Genomic DNA, 17,707 nt, shown 5'->3' on the forward strand with positions numbered 1-17,707 from the left:
AAATCCCCTTATAGTTGGGAAGGATTAAGGTAAAAAGCTTTTAGGAGACAAACTTTTCCCTAAAAGTAATACAACTCTACATGTTCAATGTGTTAATATGCGTTCAATGTGTTACGTGATCAGCCATTAATAACTAAGTATTTACTAATCTTTCTGAGTGCTCCCAACAGATTCCTTCTTTAGTATATGCGAGTACTCCCAACAGATTCATTCTTTAGTTTGTGAGTGCACCCTGCAGATTCCTTCTTTAGTTTATGTGAGTGTTCCATGCAGATTCCTTCTTTAGTATATGTGAGTACTCCCAACAGATTCCTTCTTTAGTTTATGCAAGTGCTCCCTGCAGATTCCTTCTTTTATTTATGTGAGTGCTCCCTGCAGATTCCTTCTTTAGTTTATGCTAGTGCTCCCTGCAGATTCTTTCTTTAGTTTGTGAGTGCTCCCATCAGATTCCTTCTTCATTTATGCGAGTGCTCCCTGCAGATTCCTTCTTTAGTTTATGCAAGTGCTCCCTGCAGATTCCTTCTTTAATTTGTGAGTGCTCCCTGCAGATTCCTTCTTTAGTTTATGCGAGTGCTCCCTGCAGATTCTTACTTTAGTTTGTGAGTGCTCCCATCAGATTCCTTCTTTCATTTATGCGAGTGCTCCCTGCAGATTCCTTCTTTAGTTTGTGAGTGCTCCCTGCAGACTCCTTCTTTCATTTACGTGAGTGCTCCCTGCAGATTCCTTCTTTAGTTTATGCGAGTGCTCCCTGCAGATTCTTTCTTTAGTTTGTGAGTGCTCCCATCAGATTCCTTCTTTAGTTTATGCGAGTGCTCCCTGCAGATTCTTACTTTAGTTTGCGAGTGCTCCCATCAGATTCCTTCTTTCATTTATGCGAGTGCTCCCTGCAGATTCCTTCTTTAGTTTGTGAGTGCTCCCTGCAGACTCCTTCTTTCATTTACGTGAGTGCTCCCTGCAGATTCCTTCTTTAGTTTATGCGAGTGCTCCCTGCAGATTCTTTCTTTAGTTTGTGAGTGCTCCCATCAGATTCCTTCTTTAGTTTATGCGAGTGCTCCCTGCAGATTCCTTCTTTAGTTTATGCGAGTGCTCCCTGCAGATTCCTTCTTTAGTTTATGCGAGTGCTCCCTGCAGATTCCTTCTTTAGTTTATGTGAGTGCTCCCTGCAGATTCCTTCTTTAGTTTATGCAAGTGCACTTCAAGTAGTCTGCTCTGTGAGGTTTTGCCACATAATCGATATTTTGTCTTTCAGAGCACTCAGTATTATGACATGCGCTGGTCGTGTGAGCACCTCATTATGGTTTGGATCAATGCTTTTGTCATGCTAACCACACAGCTGCTGCCGCCCAAGTATTGCGACTTGTTACACAGGTCGGCGTCCCACCTCGGCAAATGGCAGAAGCTGGAGCACGGGGCCTACAGCAATGCACCGCAGCACATGTAAGTGAATGGCTGCTATGTTTTTGTCATTATTATTTAAAAAATGATTAATTAGAACAATGGAAAAATGTAACCTAGAATTAAGAGAGAGAGAGAGAGATGAATATATTTTTTTTTCTCTTCTTTTAGTAAAATGCATAAGAATAAAATATGTCTGCACATGTTTTTATTTATTAGCATGTGTGATTTTCATGATTTAGGTCAATTGTAATATCAACTTCTGTGTAATGGTGCCCCCTAGTGGCTAATTTACCAAGGCAATGGTAAAGATCAGGTTTATCAGACCGTAACCTAGACTGCTCAGAGACAAATGTATTCAGCTGATAGAGCTCTGTTGTTTTTAAAGTGCAACTAGACATTTTGAGGGCTAAACCACAGTTCATGAGAGTTTACCAGGAATTGGTGACTCATTGAGGCATGAGGCACTGCTTGGCTGGGCCTACAAAACAGCCGTTTTCTCCTTTCTGTGACAGGTATATTGGAAGCAGTCAGCTCTCTGTCTCCCAGTTGCTGAATGGACAGATTAAGGAAGTGACACAGTGCGTCCCCAGTGTCAGGCAGGAAATATCAGTGACTTAATTGCTGGTGTTTCCCGCATAGAGAAGAGAGGTTAGAGGCACATCATTTCTGCACAGCCCCTAGTGTTAGAAGTTGTGTTTATGTGCCCTGATAAAAGCTTTCTGTTTCCATGTTGTAGTACTGCATAACTCCATACTTGCCAACTCTCCCTGATTGTATAGGAAAGGGTCCTAGACTGCACACCCTGAATATATATAATGGGTGCTGCTACCTGTTGAGACTATTTTTGTAGGCACAGAAAAAGACAAATCACAGGTGCACAATTCCAAATGACTAATTATAAATAAATATGTTATGCAATAAAATGTTGCAATAAATAAATAGAGGTTTTTAGCATAATCATGGCCAAGGTTATGGGCCTACCCAGGTAACCTCTGTAGGGTAGGTTCCTAACATACTAGGGTTCAAATCCAGAGCGCTGGACACCCCCAAACCAGCTCAGCCGAGACACCCCAGGTGAAGTGTAAAGTAAGATAGGTAAGAGCAGATTGTCAAATCCATTCATTATCCAAATATTCCGAAATACAGAATTTTTTGAGCTTTGCTTTTTGATGGTTCAATGTACAGAAACTCTGTTTAAAGTACAAAATTATTAAAAAATATTGTATAAGGTGTATATGAAACTTAAGTGAATTTCATGTATGTACACAAACTTTGTTTGAGCCACAAAATTATAGCAAATATTGTATAAAATGTGTGTATAAGGTGTATATAATACATAAATGCATTCTGTGTTTAGACTTGGGTCCCATTCCCAAGATATCTCATTATGGTATGCAAATATTCCAAAATACAGAATATTCCGATATCCAACTTACCCCTGGTCCCAAGCACTTGGATATGGGAGACTTAACCTGTAGTAGCAATCTCCTTGACTCCCTGAAGAGTCTAGCAATCTCCCCATTATAAAGATGAGATATATATACTGTGTGTGTGTGTGTGTGTGTATATATATGTATATATATATATGTATTTGTATATCTCAGATGTAGCAGTTCACGTCCACTTTACCATCGCGCTCATTTGTGTTGCTTTCACAATCTCCCTGAAAAACTTTTTCAAAAGTAGGCAGTTATGTGTGTTTTCATTTTGTTGTTTTTGATCACATAGAAAGGTTTCAATAAAACATAGCCCCTTTGTATAGCGCGTAGTCTTTATTTTAGCAGAATTGTGAATATATTGCTTTTACTAATAATTTTATATTTTGTTTAATCCTAGCCATCTTTGGGCTTCATACATTGTATATGTATGTATTCCCAGAGACCATACACAGAACATAGATTTGGGGGTGAGTGATGTCCTGTCTCATATTTCCTTCACCCTCTTGTTCCCCCAGCTGGTCGGAGGGCACAGTCTGGCCACAGGGTGTCCTGGTACGACACAATCGCAGTTTATACAAAGCCGTGGGGCCATATAATGTAGCAGTGCCTTCAGACGTCTCGCACGCCAGATTTTATGTAAGTAGGAGCTACAGGGCCTGTGGTGTTGTGCAGTTAGGCCCCTTTGGGTACCCTCCACCATTTATTACACGGGTATTTGCTAGTTTTAGTTGGACTGATGATCTCCTGATATAACATTTCCACAGTAAACACACTCGTTACCTCTTCAGTGCGCTTTTTTGATACGTGAACCTTTGTTCCTCAAGAGCAGCGGCCATGCCAGGTACAGGGAATTTGCTTGGGTTTTGCGCACTTTATACGAGTTTGCTCTTAGGATTATTTTTGGTACCATTGTGATTTGCACTAAAATCACAGCAACCAATCAGAAATTTGTTTCTATTGTCTACATTTGATTAGACAGATAAAACCTAAGATCTGATTGGTTGCTTGGAGCTTTTGTGGCTGTAAGCAGCTTCAGGGCTCTTTTAAGCTTTTTTTATTAAATTTTCATTTATATTTAATTTTTTTCCAACTTTGACGTTCATGTAATTAATGGTCTGTTTTCTCTTTTTTTTATTTTCCCCCCACAGTTCCTCTTTCACCGGCCGTTACGGCTACTGAATGTGCTTGTAGCAATGGAGGGCAGCCTGGTGCTGTACCAGCTCTACTCCCTACTCCGCGCCGAGAAATGGAATCACACCCTCTCCATGGCGCTCATCTTATTCTGCAACTATTACGTCTTGTTCAAACTGTTACGGGACAGAATAGTACTGGGAAGGGCTTATTCCTTCCCCCTCAACAGCTATGGACTCAAGCCTCACTGAAACCAGAGAGCCCTGCCGACTGGACAGATGTGGGGGAGAGCGTAACCGCAACGGACGGAGGGGGGGGAGGAAACAAAGGAAAAAAAAAAACTATTTTCATACAGTTCTATTTTTTTCTGCCAATGTTTATAAATATTTAAGATATTTTATATTTTGTATACTATTTTTTTTTTTCTTCTTCTTTTGTTCACCTTGTTGGGGAGAGCTGTCACCGGTATATCAAAAGGTCTTTGGGTTTTTAGTGCAGGTATTATCGTATACATATGCAGTTTTGTGTATGTGCAAGTCCTATAGAGAGATGTGTATACGCAAATGTTTCTGCCCCTTGTACCATCTGAATGGGGTATAACCACAGTGTTATCAGCGCCCCCTGGTGGCCCTCCCTGTGTACACCAGATTTCAGTGCCACTCGCCTGTGTTAATGGCCGCAGAGCTTGATAGTATTGACAAGAACAATTAAAAGAAAACAACAATATTCATTTTGATCTTTGTGTTGGTTTTCTCTGCCTGAGAGGAAGAAGTGTCATTCAGAAATACATATGGAAAACCTTCTAGAAGCCAGTTCAGTTTTTCAATGACCTCTAGCAGCGCTTGCTAAATAATTTATCGGTCTGGTTCCCTTTCAAGCCAGTTGCTCTAAAGCCATCTGTCTCATCCTGCAGCAACCGCCATAACCAACTCTTATACAGAAGTAATAAAGTAACATGTAGGTAGAAAATCACTTTAAAGTTGGGTACATACTATACGATCCCTTGCACGATGTATATCGTTCCCACACTTATGGGAACAATACATTGTGCGTTCGCATAATGTGTACGGCTGATCTCGCTTGCCCGCTGGTCGTTCATCTCATCGTCCCATCTTCATGTAGCAGCATGGTACCACACGTTGCTCCGTCGTACACCGCAGCTATGTATCGTTCAATCACATCGTGCCGTCTCTGGGTACACACATCGAATAGTCTGTACTCAGCTTAAGGGGGAAGTGTTTCCTTTGTGCACGCTAAACATCCTTTTACTAAGTCCATAGTAGGACACAGCAATGAGCCTTTTCAGGGCTTACAGTGGTGCTATTAGGAGGACATTGTTCTGCATTGGGCAGTTCACATGATTGTATACAATACAGAATGTCCGTCATGGTATGGAAAGTATTCTTTTAAATCTCTGAACATGAACAGACAATGGTACTTATATGTTTTTTAAGTGTTGGGCTGGTGGTCCCCCAAACACACTACGTGGACAATTTAATTCTGAGCGTAGTGCGGCTGCGCACATCACCTAGAATTACAGCAGGCCGGCATTGCAGATGTAGCCGAGCGCCTCTATGGGGTGTGAACACCTCTCTGCAATCATGCAGCATTGAATCGCCCCGGTATGAATGATTGCAATTGTGAAAATCAGCTGTAAAGAGAAACTCTCTTCAGTGTAAAAGCAGTTGTTATAATGTGCCCAGGGCCTGATTCTGACCCGCTCGCGAGCGCTGAGCGCTCGCAAGCGGGTCGATGGTGCCCTAGTGCGCATGCGCGAGACCCAAATAACGACGGGGTAGCCGTCGTTATGGATCTCGCACCAAAGGGGCCGTGCTGTCGATGTTGATAGCACGCCCCCTTTGGTGGGCGTGCCAGGGGCGTGGCTGCCAGACGGAGGCGTTCCCATGGGAACGCCTACCGTCTGGGTCCGGCCCCACTGACATCAGTAGTGATGTCAGTGGGAGTGATTTTGGCTCTGATAGAGCCAAAATCACTCCAGGGCTTGCGGTCACCGAGACCCTACCGCAAGGGTCTCGTCGCAAGCCCGATGGTCGCGATGGTCTTGACCATCGCGACCATCTTTTTGGCCGCTCGCATATGCTGTGGGTGGTCACCCACAGCTATGCGAGCGGCCAGGAGGCCGCTCCAAGTTTAGGTAGGAGGGCCCTGATTCAGAGCGAGCGCTCTGGTCAGAGCGTCCGGCTCTGAATCAGGCCCACAGTGCAATAAGAACTGATTTGGGTTGGATTTGGTCTAGCTGCTTGTAGGATATTTCTCCCAAGTTGTGCCTCATCTACAACGTGTGGACCGGATTCAGAGGCGCAGGCAGTGTCAATATTCAGCTGAGCGATTATTTGCTACTACGCGTATGACAATCCCTAACAACTTGTACAGTGCATGCGTTACACAGTGTGCACGCAGAAAGGCGCAGCTGCGATTGAGATGTAGGGTATCAGAAATGGAAAAGTGCTGGGACGTTCCTGGCTGGTTACTGGGGGAGATTTAATCAAAGCTTGGAGAGAGAGAGAAAGTACCCACCAATCAGCTCCTGTTATTTTTCAAACACAGCCTGTAACACGACGGGAGCTGTTTGGTTGGTACTTTATCTCTCTCCAACCTTTGATAAATCTCCCCCTGGGTGATGGCTATAAAGACGCACAAAAATGGTCCGTGTTATTGAAGTGTCACTAAAGTGTTTGCGTGCACAGACACGCACAGAATAAGCGCCTCACGGATGTACAGCAGGGGAGAGCTGTCTAACGCCATTTGCATAAAGTCACCGACGGGCAACTTTATGCAAATGGTGTTACAAAGATTCAGATGCGTCTACCTCTGGGTCCGGGGTGCCCGGCCTGTGTAGGGCCCGTTGAAGGTGTGAGCTTCGCTCCATGTAGCTGCTTTGCGCCTGTTCCTATGGAAACAGTCCCCCCTCCTGCCCAGTGTAGCTGTAACCACCAGATCTACATTTAGCTGAAATGTTTATCTTTTAGGGACAAATGAGACGTTCTTACCTCCAGATCATTTCACACGTTGATGATACATTGCAGTTACCTAATAAGGAAAACCTTTGATTCTTGCTGGAAGTACTAGTTTCCACCATCTGACGTCCTCGGGAGGGGTGTGACCTTTAGGCACCTGCCCAGATCCAAATCTAAACTTCCTCCCGCTAAGATATTTCTTGGTTAATATTATTTGGAAATGTAAATATCTGGCTGGAAATTCCGTCTAACTATTGCTAGTGCTTAGAGCTTTTTGCCAATGTAATGACCACAATAATTAACGCTTTGAGTGAAACAAACGGGATAGATTTATTAAGTGGCAGCTTTTGCACGCGCTTCAGGCTCGGCCTCAAAATTGAAAACACTGCGCTTTGTACTCCGAGAAACCACTTAGTAAATCTAACTCCAGATCTTTTTCTTCCAGCATATCAAACGGGTACTGTAGCACAGCTTTTCCAAGGAAAGACTGCCACCCTGCTGTGCCAAGGGAGCTCTGACTGTAGGGCGTAGTCTCTGAGCAGCGTCGATCTTTGTTCTGGAAGATGCTAAATCCTGGGGCTCACACTTATAAAGTCTTTAAGTATTATCCTAAAGAAATTCCACAATTCCTGGTGGTGAAATATCTATGTGAATCCTGATTTTGTTAAAGTTCCTGATTCAGAGATTTACACAATGCTGATATTGACGCAGGTCAAGCGATTGGTTGCCATTGCGCACGCGTATAAGCCGCACTGCATGTGCGCAGCAATCGCATTGTAATTACGGATGCACAAAGTAATTCATTGCAAAGTGAGTGACAGCTCGTCAGCATTTGGGTTGTGGTATCGGGGGGGGGGGTCAGTCCGTTTAAACACCGTTACATGGGCATGCATAAATGAGCCACTGCGATGGCATACGCAGCATGGGAGCTCTCTGCTTGAGAGGAGAGCTCCCGAGTCTGAGGCTGGTCAGGCCTGCTGCAAGGGCAAGATGGCCGCTTAATTTGCATCGATGTTACCGATATTTACGCAGGTAAGAAGGAAGCAGTGGGTGTCCCTATTCTCAGGTGATCTTTGGGACCATTAGCATATTATCGCTGCTGAGTTCTGTAAGAAATCGCAGCTGCGATCGCATTACCGGCCATCTCAGAAGCAGGCCCAAAGTCTGCAAAGATTTCCGTATCCTTTCAGCTGTCAAGATCGTCCTTGAATGTATTATTGTGTCACCTTTTCCTTCAGCCTTAGGTCCGTTTAGTGTGGACCTGATCTCCAGACTGCTAGGTACAGACTGTTTACCTGTGTGAGCTCAGATCCTTAGTGATACTTCATCTTCTGGCCCATATGGGTCAATTGCTTTCACCAAGGTCTAATCTTTCCCACTTCTCAGCCGTACTCGGGAGATCACGTCCAAAGGAGGAAATATATTTGCCAGATTGAGCCTCCATATGAAAGACGTCACATCCAGCAATAGTGGAGCATTTATCCCATCAAACCATTGGAATTCCCCATGTGGTCATAGGCTTCCAGAAAACCATTTGGTTCAGGGATCATTCTCCCGCTGTGACTCCCTGGTCTATCTGCAATACAATGACCTTTCCTCCTGTGTGTGTAATGCTGCATCCAGATGTTGCAAACAGAATTTAGCCCATCACTAGTTCTCCTCTGTTCCTGCATGAATAGATGGCTGTAAGATGCTGTTTTTCCTCATTGGGTGATCAGACCCATTTAGACCATCCACCGATGAGAGAAACTAGTTCAGGGTACTCCATTTACCCTGTTCTGCCCAATCATTTCATCTTGCCAACGTATCCATTCTAGATATCGTCCTCTGAAACCCGAAGGAAAATATTTCCTTCTATGAAGACATGTGAATACGGCCTACTGGGCTGCCCACCGTATTGCTGTCAGACTGCTACGATGAGACGCTGCCTTTGTTTCCTTCACCTGAGCTATCTGTTCCTGAACTATTAGCGCTGGAAGAAATATCCTTATCTGGTGATTCTGTAAACCCAGGAAAGTGGACTAAAGGGAGGCTGCGTCCTGATTAGCGTCCATCCCAAGGGCTACAGGACCGGGGAGAGTCCTTTTTACATGTTCTAGAGTGATGAGGGTGCAGCCTATATTCTACAGTACTTGCTGCCACAATGTTGGTGATACTGCAAAGGCACCAGCTTGCCATAAATGGCTTCCGGTGAGCACTGAAGGTTGGTGGAGGTACGCATCATTATGTTCCAATGTTACATTCCAGAGTGGCATTGACAAGACTATATCAAAACCAGTCAAATTATTTTCCGTCTGGCTTGTGTACCAGGACCATATTTGAACATAAGCCCATTCACCCACTGTGGTCTGCTGGGACTGGTTCTGCTACTTCATCCTGAACAAAGTTTTAACTAAAGAAAGTGCATTTATTGCGTTGCCCTGTGTAACGGCTGCCTACTTTGGAAGTGGAATCCTCACACATTGGTTACTATAACGACCATATGAATGACTATATTCCCAAGGAGCAAGTGTGTGTTAGGGGGAGAGAATTACTAGGAGTTGTGCAATGGAAAGCTCTCTGAGATCCTTCTGTTCATGCCAATGAACAATAATACTCAGGCTATGCATGTAGCCATAGTATTAGGGAATAGCTATGTATCACAATATAGACACAAATGAAAATGGCTCTGATTGTAGCAACAAGTTACTATATAGGTTATATAATATGTAAATGCAAGTTAGATAAATGGTTATAATACCCCCTACATGGCCATTTCAGTCACACCTATTGCTAACAGGGACATTAAAGCCATCATACAGCCATGCAATCTCCATAGTCTCACACTAGCTTTAGAATGGGTCATACTGAAGAGCTCAGTGACTTTCACCATTGCACTGTCTTAGGGGAAAGCCTTCCAAAAAAAGTCAGGTGTCATATGTCTTCCCTGCTAAAGTAAAGTGAAAACTTTCCCACGTCTGACTACAATGTATCTGAGAGACTTATACCCACACATCAGGGGTACCAACCACGGTCCTCAAGGCACACTAACAGTCCAGGTTTTAAGGATAGCTGTACTTGAGCACAAGTGACTTAATTAGTACCTCAGTTATTTTGATTCAACTATCTGTGCTCAATCATGGATATCACTAAAACCTGGACTGTTAATGTGCTTTGAGGACCGAGGTTGGGAAACACTGCCCCACATAAACACTGAGTTGTCATTTTATTAGATATACCTTCCTAGAACTAGGCAGGAACCCACAGAACAGCCTGAATTATTATTTCCCTGGATTCTACAAGGTGCTGGAAACACTCCTTACAGTCTCTGGCCCATGGTGACATGATGGCATCACATAGTTGCAGCAGATTCGGCAGCTGAACATCTCCCGTTCCACAAAATCCAAAATGTGCTCCTTTGTACTGGTGACTGCAGCAGCCATTGCAGTACACGGAGCTCATTGCAGTGTTTATGGGACCAGCATGAGATGGTGTCTGCTGTGTGACATGGGGCCTTGCCTTATCCTAATGGAAGTAGCCATTAGAGCACAGGTTCTCAAACTCGGTCCTCAGGACCCCCCAACAGTTCACGTTTTGCAGGTCTCCTCACAGAATCAGTGAAATAATTGGCTCCACCTGTGGATCTTTTAAAATGTGTCAGTGAGTAATGAATACACCTGTGCCCCTGCTGGGTGACCTGGAAAACGTGACCTGTGTGGGGAGGACCGAGTTTGAGAACCACTGCATTAGAGGATGCAACAATACTCGGGTAGACTGTGACTTTGAAACTGCTCGATTGGTATTAAGGAGCTCAAACGTTCCCCACACTATTACACAATCGCCAGTAGCTTGCACCGTAGACACAAGGAGGAATGGATTCACGCTTATACTAGATGTTACTCTGCCATGCGCACATCACACCAACATTCATGATTCCTCAGACCAGGCAACGGATTCCAATCTGCAGCTGTCCAGTGAGTGAGCCTGTGCCCACTGTGGCCTCAGTTTCCTGTTCTTAGCCAATAGGTTTGGTACCCGGTGTGGTCTTCTGCAGCTTCTCCGCCACGGGCCTCTTCCTCTCTGGCGGGCAGCTGGCGCCGCACTTATAGACTGGGCACTAGAGTGTGCCCAGAGTCTATAGCGCATGCGTAGGTCACCGGGAAAATGGCCGTGGTGGCCATTTTCCCTGTACTGCGTATGTGCAAATAACAGGAAAATGGCCGCGGTGGTCATTTCCAGATGTTTTTTTTTTTCACAGCGCAGACACCGGTGCTGATGTGGAACTCCAGAGAGGTAAATATAACATGGGTGCAGAGTGTGCGGGGTGAACCCAGGGGCCTGTGTGCCTCACACCCTTTATAAATACGCCCCTGCCTTCGGCATACCACTGATGTAATGCATGGTTACTTGATGTGCTGTCACCTTCCCATGAGCTTGAACCAGTCTGGCTATTATTCTCTGACCAATCTCATTAACAAGGCATTCTCACCCGCAGAACTGCTGCTCACTGGATGTTTTCTGTTTTACATACCATTTGGTCAGGACAATAACTGAGCCTACTGATCATGTCTGCATGCTTTTATGCATTGAGTTTATGCTACATGATTGGCGGATTAGTTATATACATCAACAAGCAGGCGCTCCTCATAAAATGGCCACTGTGTATACAAAATGATGGCTTTATCTGCTTTGATGAATTTGTGAAATGTGTGTATACTCTGGGTAAATTCAGGGTGAAACTTCACACATAACTAAATTTACTATGACAAAAAGCACAACCCTGACACTACATCTGATCTGGTCAAATGGACACGCACTACCATTTCTAGAATAATTGTGGATGCTGTATGAGTAGATATTAGTGAAGGAGAGTATTTACAGAACAATTGAATTATGTAATGTCCTATACAGTGGACAAAAAAAAGCCAAAACAATACTCCACACTTATTGGTAGTTTATCACCAGAATCGCCATAGTGCAGAGGTGGAGTAGTTTCACAGACAACAAGAATATTACTGCCACAGTCTTGGTTTTTAAACCACCCCATAAATTAGCTTTTTTTACTAGAGGAATCTGTTTTGTATTGTGTCATTATACATACCCTTAACATGCATATCTTGTGGATGTACACTAGGTGGCGCCAAGCTGTAGGATTAATAGTGTGTAAATCAGTGGTTGCCAACCTTAATTAGGATGTGAGCTAATTGAGAAAAATTAAACCTCCTGAAGAGCTACTAACATTTTTGAAAATATAAAAAAAAAAATCTGGCTAATAACCCAAAAATTAAAGATAATTTAATGAACATGAAAAAAAAATGTTTCGTAGAAAACAACAATGCATTTAATTAATACAGTGATATTGTTGCACATTTCACTTTTAATTACCAGCTCCAAGTAGGTAAATACAGTAGAGAAGCAAAAGCTATAGGCAGGGCTGCTGTGTGATTTTTTGGCAGGGCCGGGCAGGAGTCAATCTCTCCCCAAAGGCAGTCAACTCCTGTAATGTCTAAATCGTGTCTGTCACGTACTGTGTCGCCCTATGGCAATCACCTGACACGCTTCCCCGTCGCTCCACCCACGGCTTTGGCAGAGGCCACTTCCTCTTAGTTGACTCAGAAGTACTACAGCTAGGTGAGCTACCCAAATGACTGCCGCAAGCTACGGGTTGGAGAGCATTAGTGTAAATGGTGTCAGTGCAATATGATAAGTAGGACATTATAGTTACAATGCTTTGTAGTCGCTGTAGACAAAAAAATGCAGACTATTATATGTTCTATATCACAGCACAGTATCTTCACGGGACGGTTAGCCAAATTTTAATTTCAAATTGGTGTTGTATGTATAGCATGGCATCTGCCTAAATTACAAATGTAAAGCTTAGCCTATTCAAAAAAGTATAGGTTAACCCTTAAAGTGCTGCAGGATATCATTACCATTTTCATTTTCTAACCTTGGAATCAGCAGCTTGCAGTGAAAATCCCAGAATCCCAGGGCTACCAGCTATCCATCCAATGCTTCTCGCCTTTCGCTAAGATCTATTGTTATCGGGAGGGCCTGGTCTCACCCTACAGGTAGTAGTCTGCCTTCATCCTCTGGCCAAAGGGATGGTAGCAAGAAATCCCGTGACAAAGGGACCCTGAGTGGTGACAAGGGGCTGCTGGAAAATGATATTTGGGGTGGATCACCCAGAGTAAAGAACAAACACTTACATTTCACTTTCTTCTTGTTTCCCTCACCCTTGTTAAAATCCCTACTGAAAGGCCTTACTTAGGACAATAATTTATTTTTCTCCTTGTTTGTCCATTTTGTGTTTTTATTTCATGGATGCAGAGATTAAGGGCTTCAACCCCAAGATTGTGGAGATTTGGGAAATAGGCTCCCAGCAGACATGAGATACTGGGAGAGGCCTCATTAAATTTCAGGGTAAAGGGTCACCACCCAGCTTTGTGACAAAGACTGATCTGAAGAACATCTCCCCCTAAGGAACCTTATAGTGCAGGGATAGACTGGTCCTTGCTCTTTTTTCCACGCCCACTTTTTTATTTGTGTTTTTGCACCTTTTTGAGTGCACTGTCAGGATTTTTAGAGCGCCATCCCGGCCTTTATCACTTGTGGAGTGGAATATTAAAGGGCAGACCACTGGCTGTGGAGGGAAGCATAGAAATCGGAACATTACGTTGATTAGCAAGTGACCAGCTCAGAGCAAAGTCTATTGAGCCCACCCATACTGCCTGGTGGTATGTTAAATTACAGAATCTCGATTTACTGTATTATGGATGCACAGTCTTGATTCTGGAGCTGTTAATGTTGTGTATGTTATATAGTTTAATTGATTACGTGTTTCTGTCTGTAAATATACGCAGCCCTTTGTCTATAAGGCTTGCGGCCTCACTAATCAGGGGATTTCTGAACTGAATTAATTTGCATCTTAATTCCTGTGAACAAGTACAACAATGTCAATACCCCAATTTCACCACCAGGGGGCATGCAAGTCTTACAGTAAAACTGCAATTCACCACTTTCGATTATTCACGGGGGAGGGCGGGGGAAGCTTTTGTCATTCAGTAACATTTGTCCTTTATCCATTCAGAGGGCCAATTACAAGATATTCACATGTGACTCATGAATAGATATTGCAGTGTGTGTCTACAAATCTGATTTATTTTTCAACAGTTATTTATATAGCACACACATATTCTGCAGCGCATTACAGAGAATTATTCAGTCACATCAGACCCTGCCTCAGTGGAGCTTACAATCTATATTCCCTACTACATGTACACTATTTTTATTTTTATTTTTATTTTTGTCAGAATCCAATTAACCTACCGGTATGTTTTTGAATTGTGGGAGGATTCCCACAGAAACACAGCGAAAACATACAAACTCCACATTGTTAGAGCTTCGGTGGGATTTGAACCCAAGACCTCAGGTGTGTGAGGCAGTACTGCTAACCACTATGCCAACTGATAACCGAGATTTGTGGTTTTCATCACAAGAGACCATGTATTCAGTCATTCACTGAAACTTAGGGCCCTATTTAGCAATGAGCCTTATTGCCAGCGACATATTTCGGTTAGTGTCGTAGTGAAACTAATTAATTGCCACTGGTATTCAACATTACTTACCCCTTCCGCCCGGTGGCAGTAACGAGCTTCTGTGTCATACACCTGCACGACGGCCAGTCTGCACATGAGCGTCAGTGGCAAACGTAGGATTTCTAGAGGGGGGGTTTCCAAATGCTTGATTTTAGAGAGAGTGAGGCCAGTCCATGAAGAGGGCAGAATTAGTACTTATCCTGCTTTAATATGTTACATACAAAGTATATTGTGTTGCATAATTCCAGCATATAAAGTACCAGCGATCACAATAAGCCATTAGATGCGGCAGTAGGGCCATCCTGCCTGAGCAGAATGTTTTTTTTTTTAGATGTTGGCTCCATTCCAGAGCATGGGAGCAAGTCCGGGAGTCTGAGGGAGCAGCAGAAGAACCTAGCACTGCCCTGGACATATATGTACATATCGGTCTCCTTATGTACTGGATAGTGTATATTATTATACAGAATTAATAATTAACCCTATTGATGGTCTATAGCAGTGCACCCCTAACAGTGCATGTTTTCCACATATCCTAGTTGGTGCACAGGTATATTTATTATTACTAGCTGACACATTTTAAAAGATCCACAGGCGGTGCTAATCATTTCATTTGTGATCCTGAGAAGAACATACAGCGCTAGTAAAATTCTGTTATATTACTATTTCTATTGTGGTCATGGTGTGTGCTGGGGAGGGGGGTTTCCAGGCAGACAGAAACCCCCCTGCGTTTGCCTATGAGCGTGACACTTTTCCCTGGCGGTGACACAGCAAAGCCTGGAAGGTTTCACTGAAGCCGGAAAGGCAGCTGCCCAGTCCCCATTGCCAGCAATGGGTACCATATCGCTCTCATTGTCCATAGACGGCGTACGTGATACAGTGACAAACAGCCGTAATCTTATTTTACTGCTGTTTGTTAAATATTGAAAGGCGGACATAACCCATTTTGTTAAACAGGACCTTTAATTTCAAACTATTCAGTCCATTCACTTCAAGTCATTTGCTGAAAAACACTAATTTATACCTAATATTCAACTAAAGTTGTGTTCACATTTTGTCATGTAAAGAACCACATTTTAGCACCAAATTAGGACATGTTACATTTCTTCGTATTTGTTGTATTAATAATTGGCCAATATCTTATCTATCAACATTTCTTTCTATACTGAACACTTTGCAGGACCCATCTCACAAGCAGGAACCACTCAGCATAGTTCCCAAACATTACACAGGGCTTAGTGCCTGGGACTGTGCTGAAAAGACACAGTACAGCCGGCTGTATTCCGATGTCCCGTTGTGCAGACAGGTTTAAGTGCAGCTGCAGCCAGTATTTTACATTATGCTATTTCAAAGGCTGTGTATTACTGGGCGGACTAATAATAACATGGAAAATTACAGAATTTATACTTTAATTGTCAAGCCGCTTTGGCAAACTTGCTTTCAAGAAATTCCCTCTGTATATTTGGGTTCTGACTTAGGGCTCGATTCAGACCCGCTCGGTAGTTGCGTACTCTCGCACCCAGAGTATGCAAATCCGGCACGCACCCAGCAAGGCAGGCGATCGAACGGCAAGGCATAAGCACGCCCACTTTGTATTGGTGTGCGATCGCTTTGTGTATGTAGGCGCCGACCAGCCTGTCTTAAGACGCCCACTTGCGCACGTCATCTCCAGGAAGTGTATGCAGCCATCGGTACATCGAGTACCATCAGATGCAATCACAGCGCTTGAGGCAGACCATACCCTACCACAAGCACTGCGAGCACTTCAGTGTAAAAACCAGCCAGGTGACGTGTACTATGACGCAGGACGCAGGACACGGGAATGCAACTGTTTTTTTGCACTCCTATAAGTAATGGGTGCATGACGAAACAATTAGATTGTTGCTCTGATGGGGCGCGAGTGACGCAGATGCCCATTACTTATTGCACTTGTCACGCCAAAATGACCCTGATTTAGCCGACTAAAGAAGCTAAACCCATCTAAAGTCATGGTTAGAGCACCCAAACACCGGACATTTCACGGATTTCTACTCGCCACTTCTGGAGGGAGCGAGCAGAAATCTGGGTGACCATGGCACTCACATCCGATCGGAGTAACAATTGAATTGCTCCGTTGGGCATCCATGAATAACTGGCGCCCAAACCACAATTAAATTCCCCCCATAAACCTAAGCAGCAAATCAGATACAATATTTTGAAAATTTTATAGTTTTGGTTTATTGTATTTATTTACATTAAAATCTAAATACATATGTATTATATTTTATATTGGTTACTGAACAGATTACAGTAAACTATACAGCGCTGAGATTAGTGTTGGGTTAAAAAAAAATAATAACTCTGTGAAATGTAGTCCTTTAAGGGAGAAATGAGTAAACCAGTTAGTCGGGTTAGTAAACCAGTTAGTCGGGTTTTACCTGCTATTAAATGAATGGTTTCTGTCTGTGTAATCTGAGTCAGCCATTTGTCTGTAAGCCATGATTTCTGAGCTGAATTCATTCAATGATAATTCCTATTAACAAGCACAATTTTGATGTTAATCATTTCCTCCACCTGGAGGCATATTCGGGCCAGATGTACTAAGCTCTGAAAAGTGATAAAGTGGAGAGTGATAAACCACCAGCCAATCAGCTGCTGACAATTTTCAAACACAGCCTGTGACATAATAGGTGGGAGCTGAGTGGCTGGTCATTTATCACTCTGCACTTTATCACTTTTCAGAGCTTAGTACATCTCCCAAACAGTAACACCTCTATTCACCCCCTCCCATTATTAGTAGCAATAATACAGCCGAGGATTAGAAGAGTATCAATTCAAAACGCGACGGGGACCGTGTGCTGCAGGCCCTCCCCCACCCCACATCTTACCTTGTGGGTCCCTCCTCCTCTGCGGCGCCCGCCATCTTCCCAGTGATAATCAGGATGATCGAGCATACGCACAAGAGAGCAAGGGCTCTGACACAGTGCCACAGACTTTGCTTCCTCTGCGCGATGCCAGGGCCATAACTAGGGTTGTGAGAGTGGTGCCACCATGCAGTGTCCTGTGGGCTGCCACACAGTCCCTGTATCTGGCTAGCAGGGTGCCTGGAACGTTATCCTACAGTCAGAATTATGCACATTGCATCATGTCCAGCCCCCCGAAACATCCTGCTCTGGGAAGTGCTGTAATTTTCCTGGCACTGGCGCCC

General features: G+C 43.7%; 1 protein-coding gene across 2 annotated transcripts in view; it reads left to right on the forward strand.

Annotated features, from left to right (window-relative positions):
• TMEM39A (transmembrane protein 39A) overlaps positions 1 to 4,704 on the forward strand; it is a 42,410-nt gene extending 37,706 nt beyond the window's left edge. For both annotated transcript variants that reach the window (XM_088465000.1, XM_088465001.1), the window contains exons 7-9: positions 1,250 to 1,437; positions 3,353 to 3,473; positions 3,986 to 4,704. In XM_088465000.1, the coding sequence (XP_088321126.1) occupies positions 1,250 to 1,437; positions 3,353 to 3,473; positions 3,986 to 4,219 (543 nt within the window). In that variant the 3' untranslated portion in view covers positions 4,220 to 4,704. The remainder of the gene's footprint in view (positions 1 to 1,249; positions 1,438 to 3,352; positions 3,474 to 3,985) is intronic.
• The last annotated feature ends 13,003 nt before the right edge of the window (positions 4,705 to 17,707 follow it).

Source organism: Taudactylus pleione, unplaced genomic scaffold (genome assembly GCF_031769625.1).
Source record: "Taudactylus pleione unplaced genomic scaffold, aTauple2 ptg001784l, whole genome shotgun sequence".
NCBI classification, from domain to species: Eukaryota; Metazoa; Chordata; class Amphibia; order Anura; family Myobatrachidae; genus Taudactylus; species Taudactylus pleione.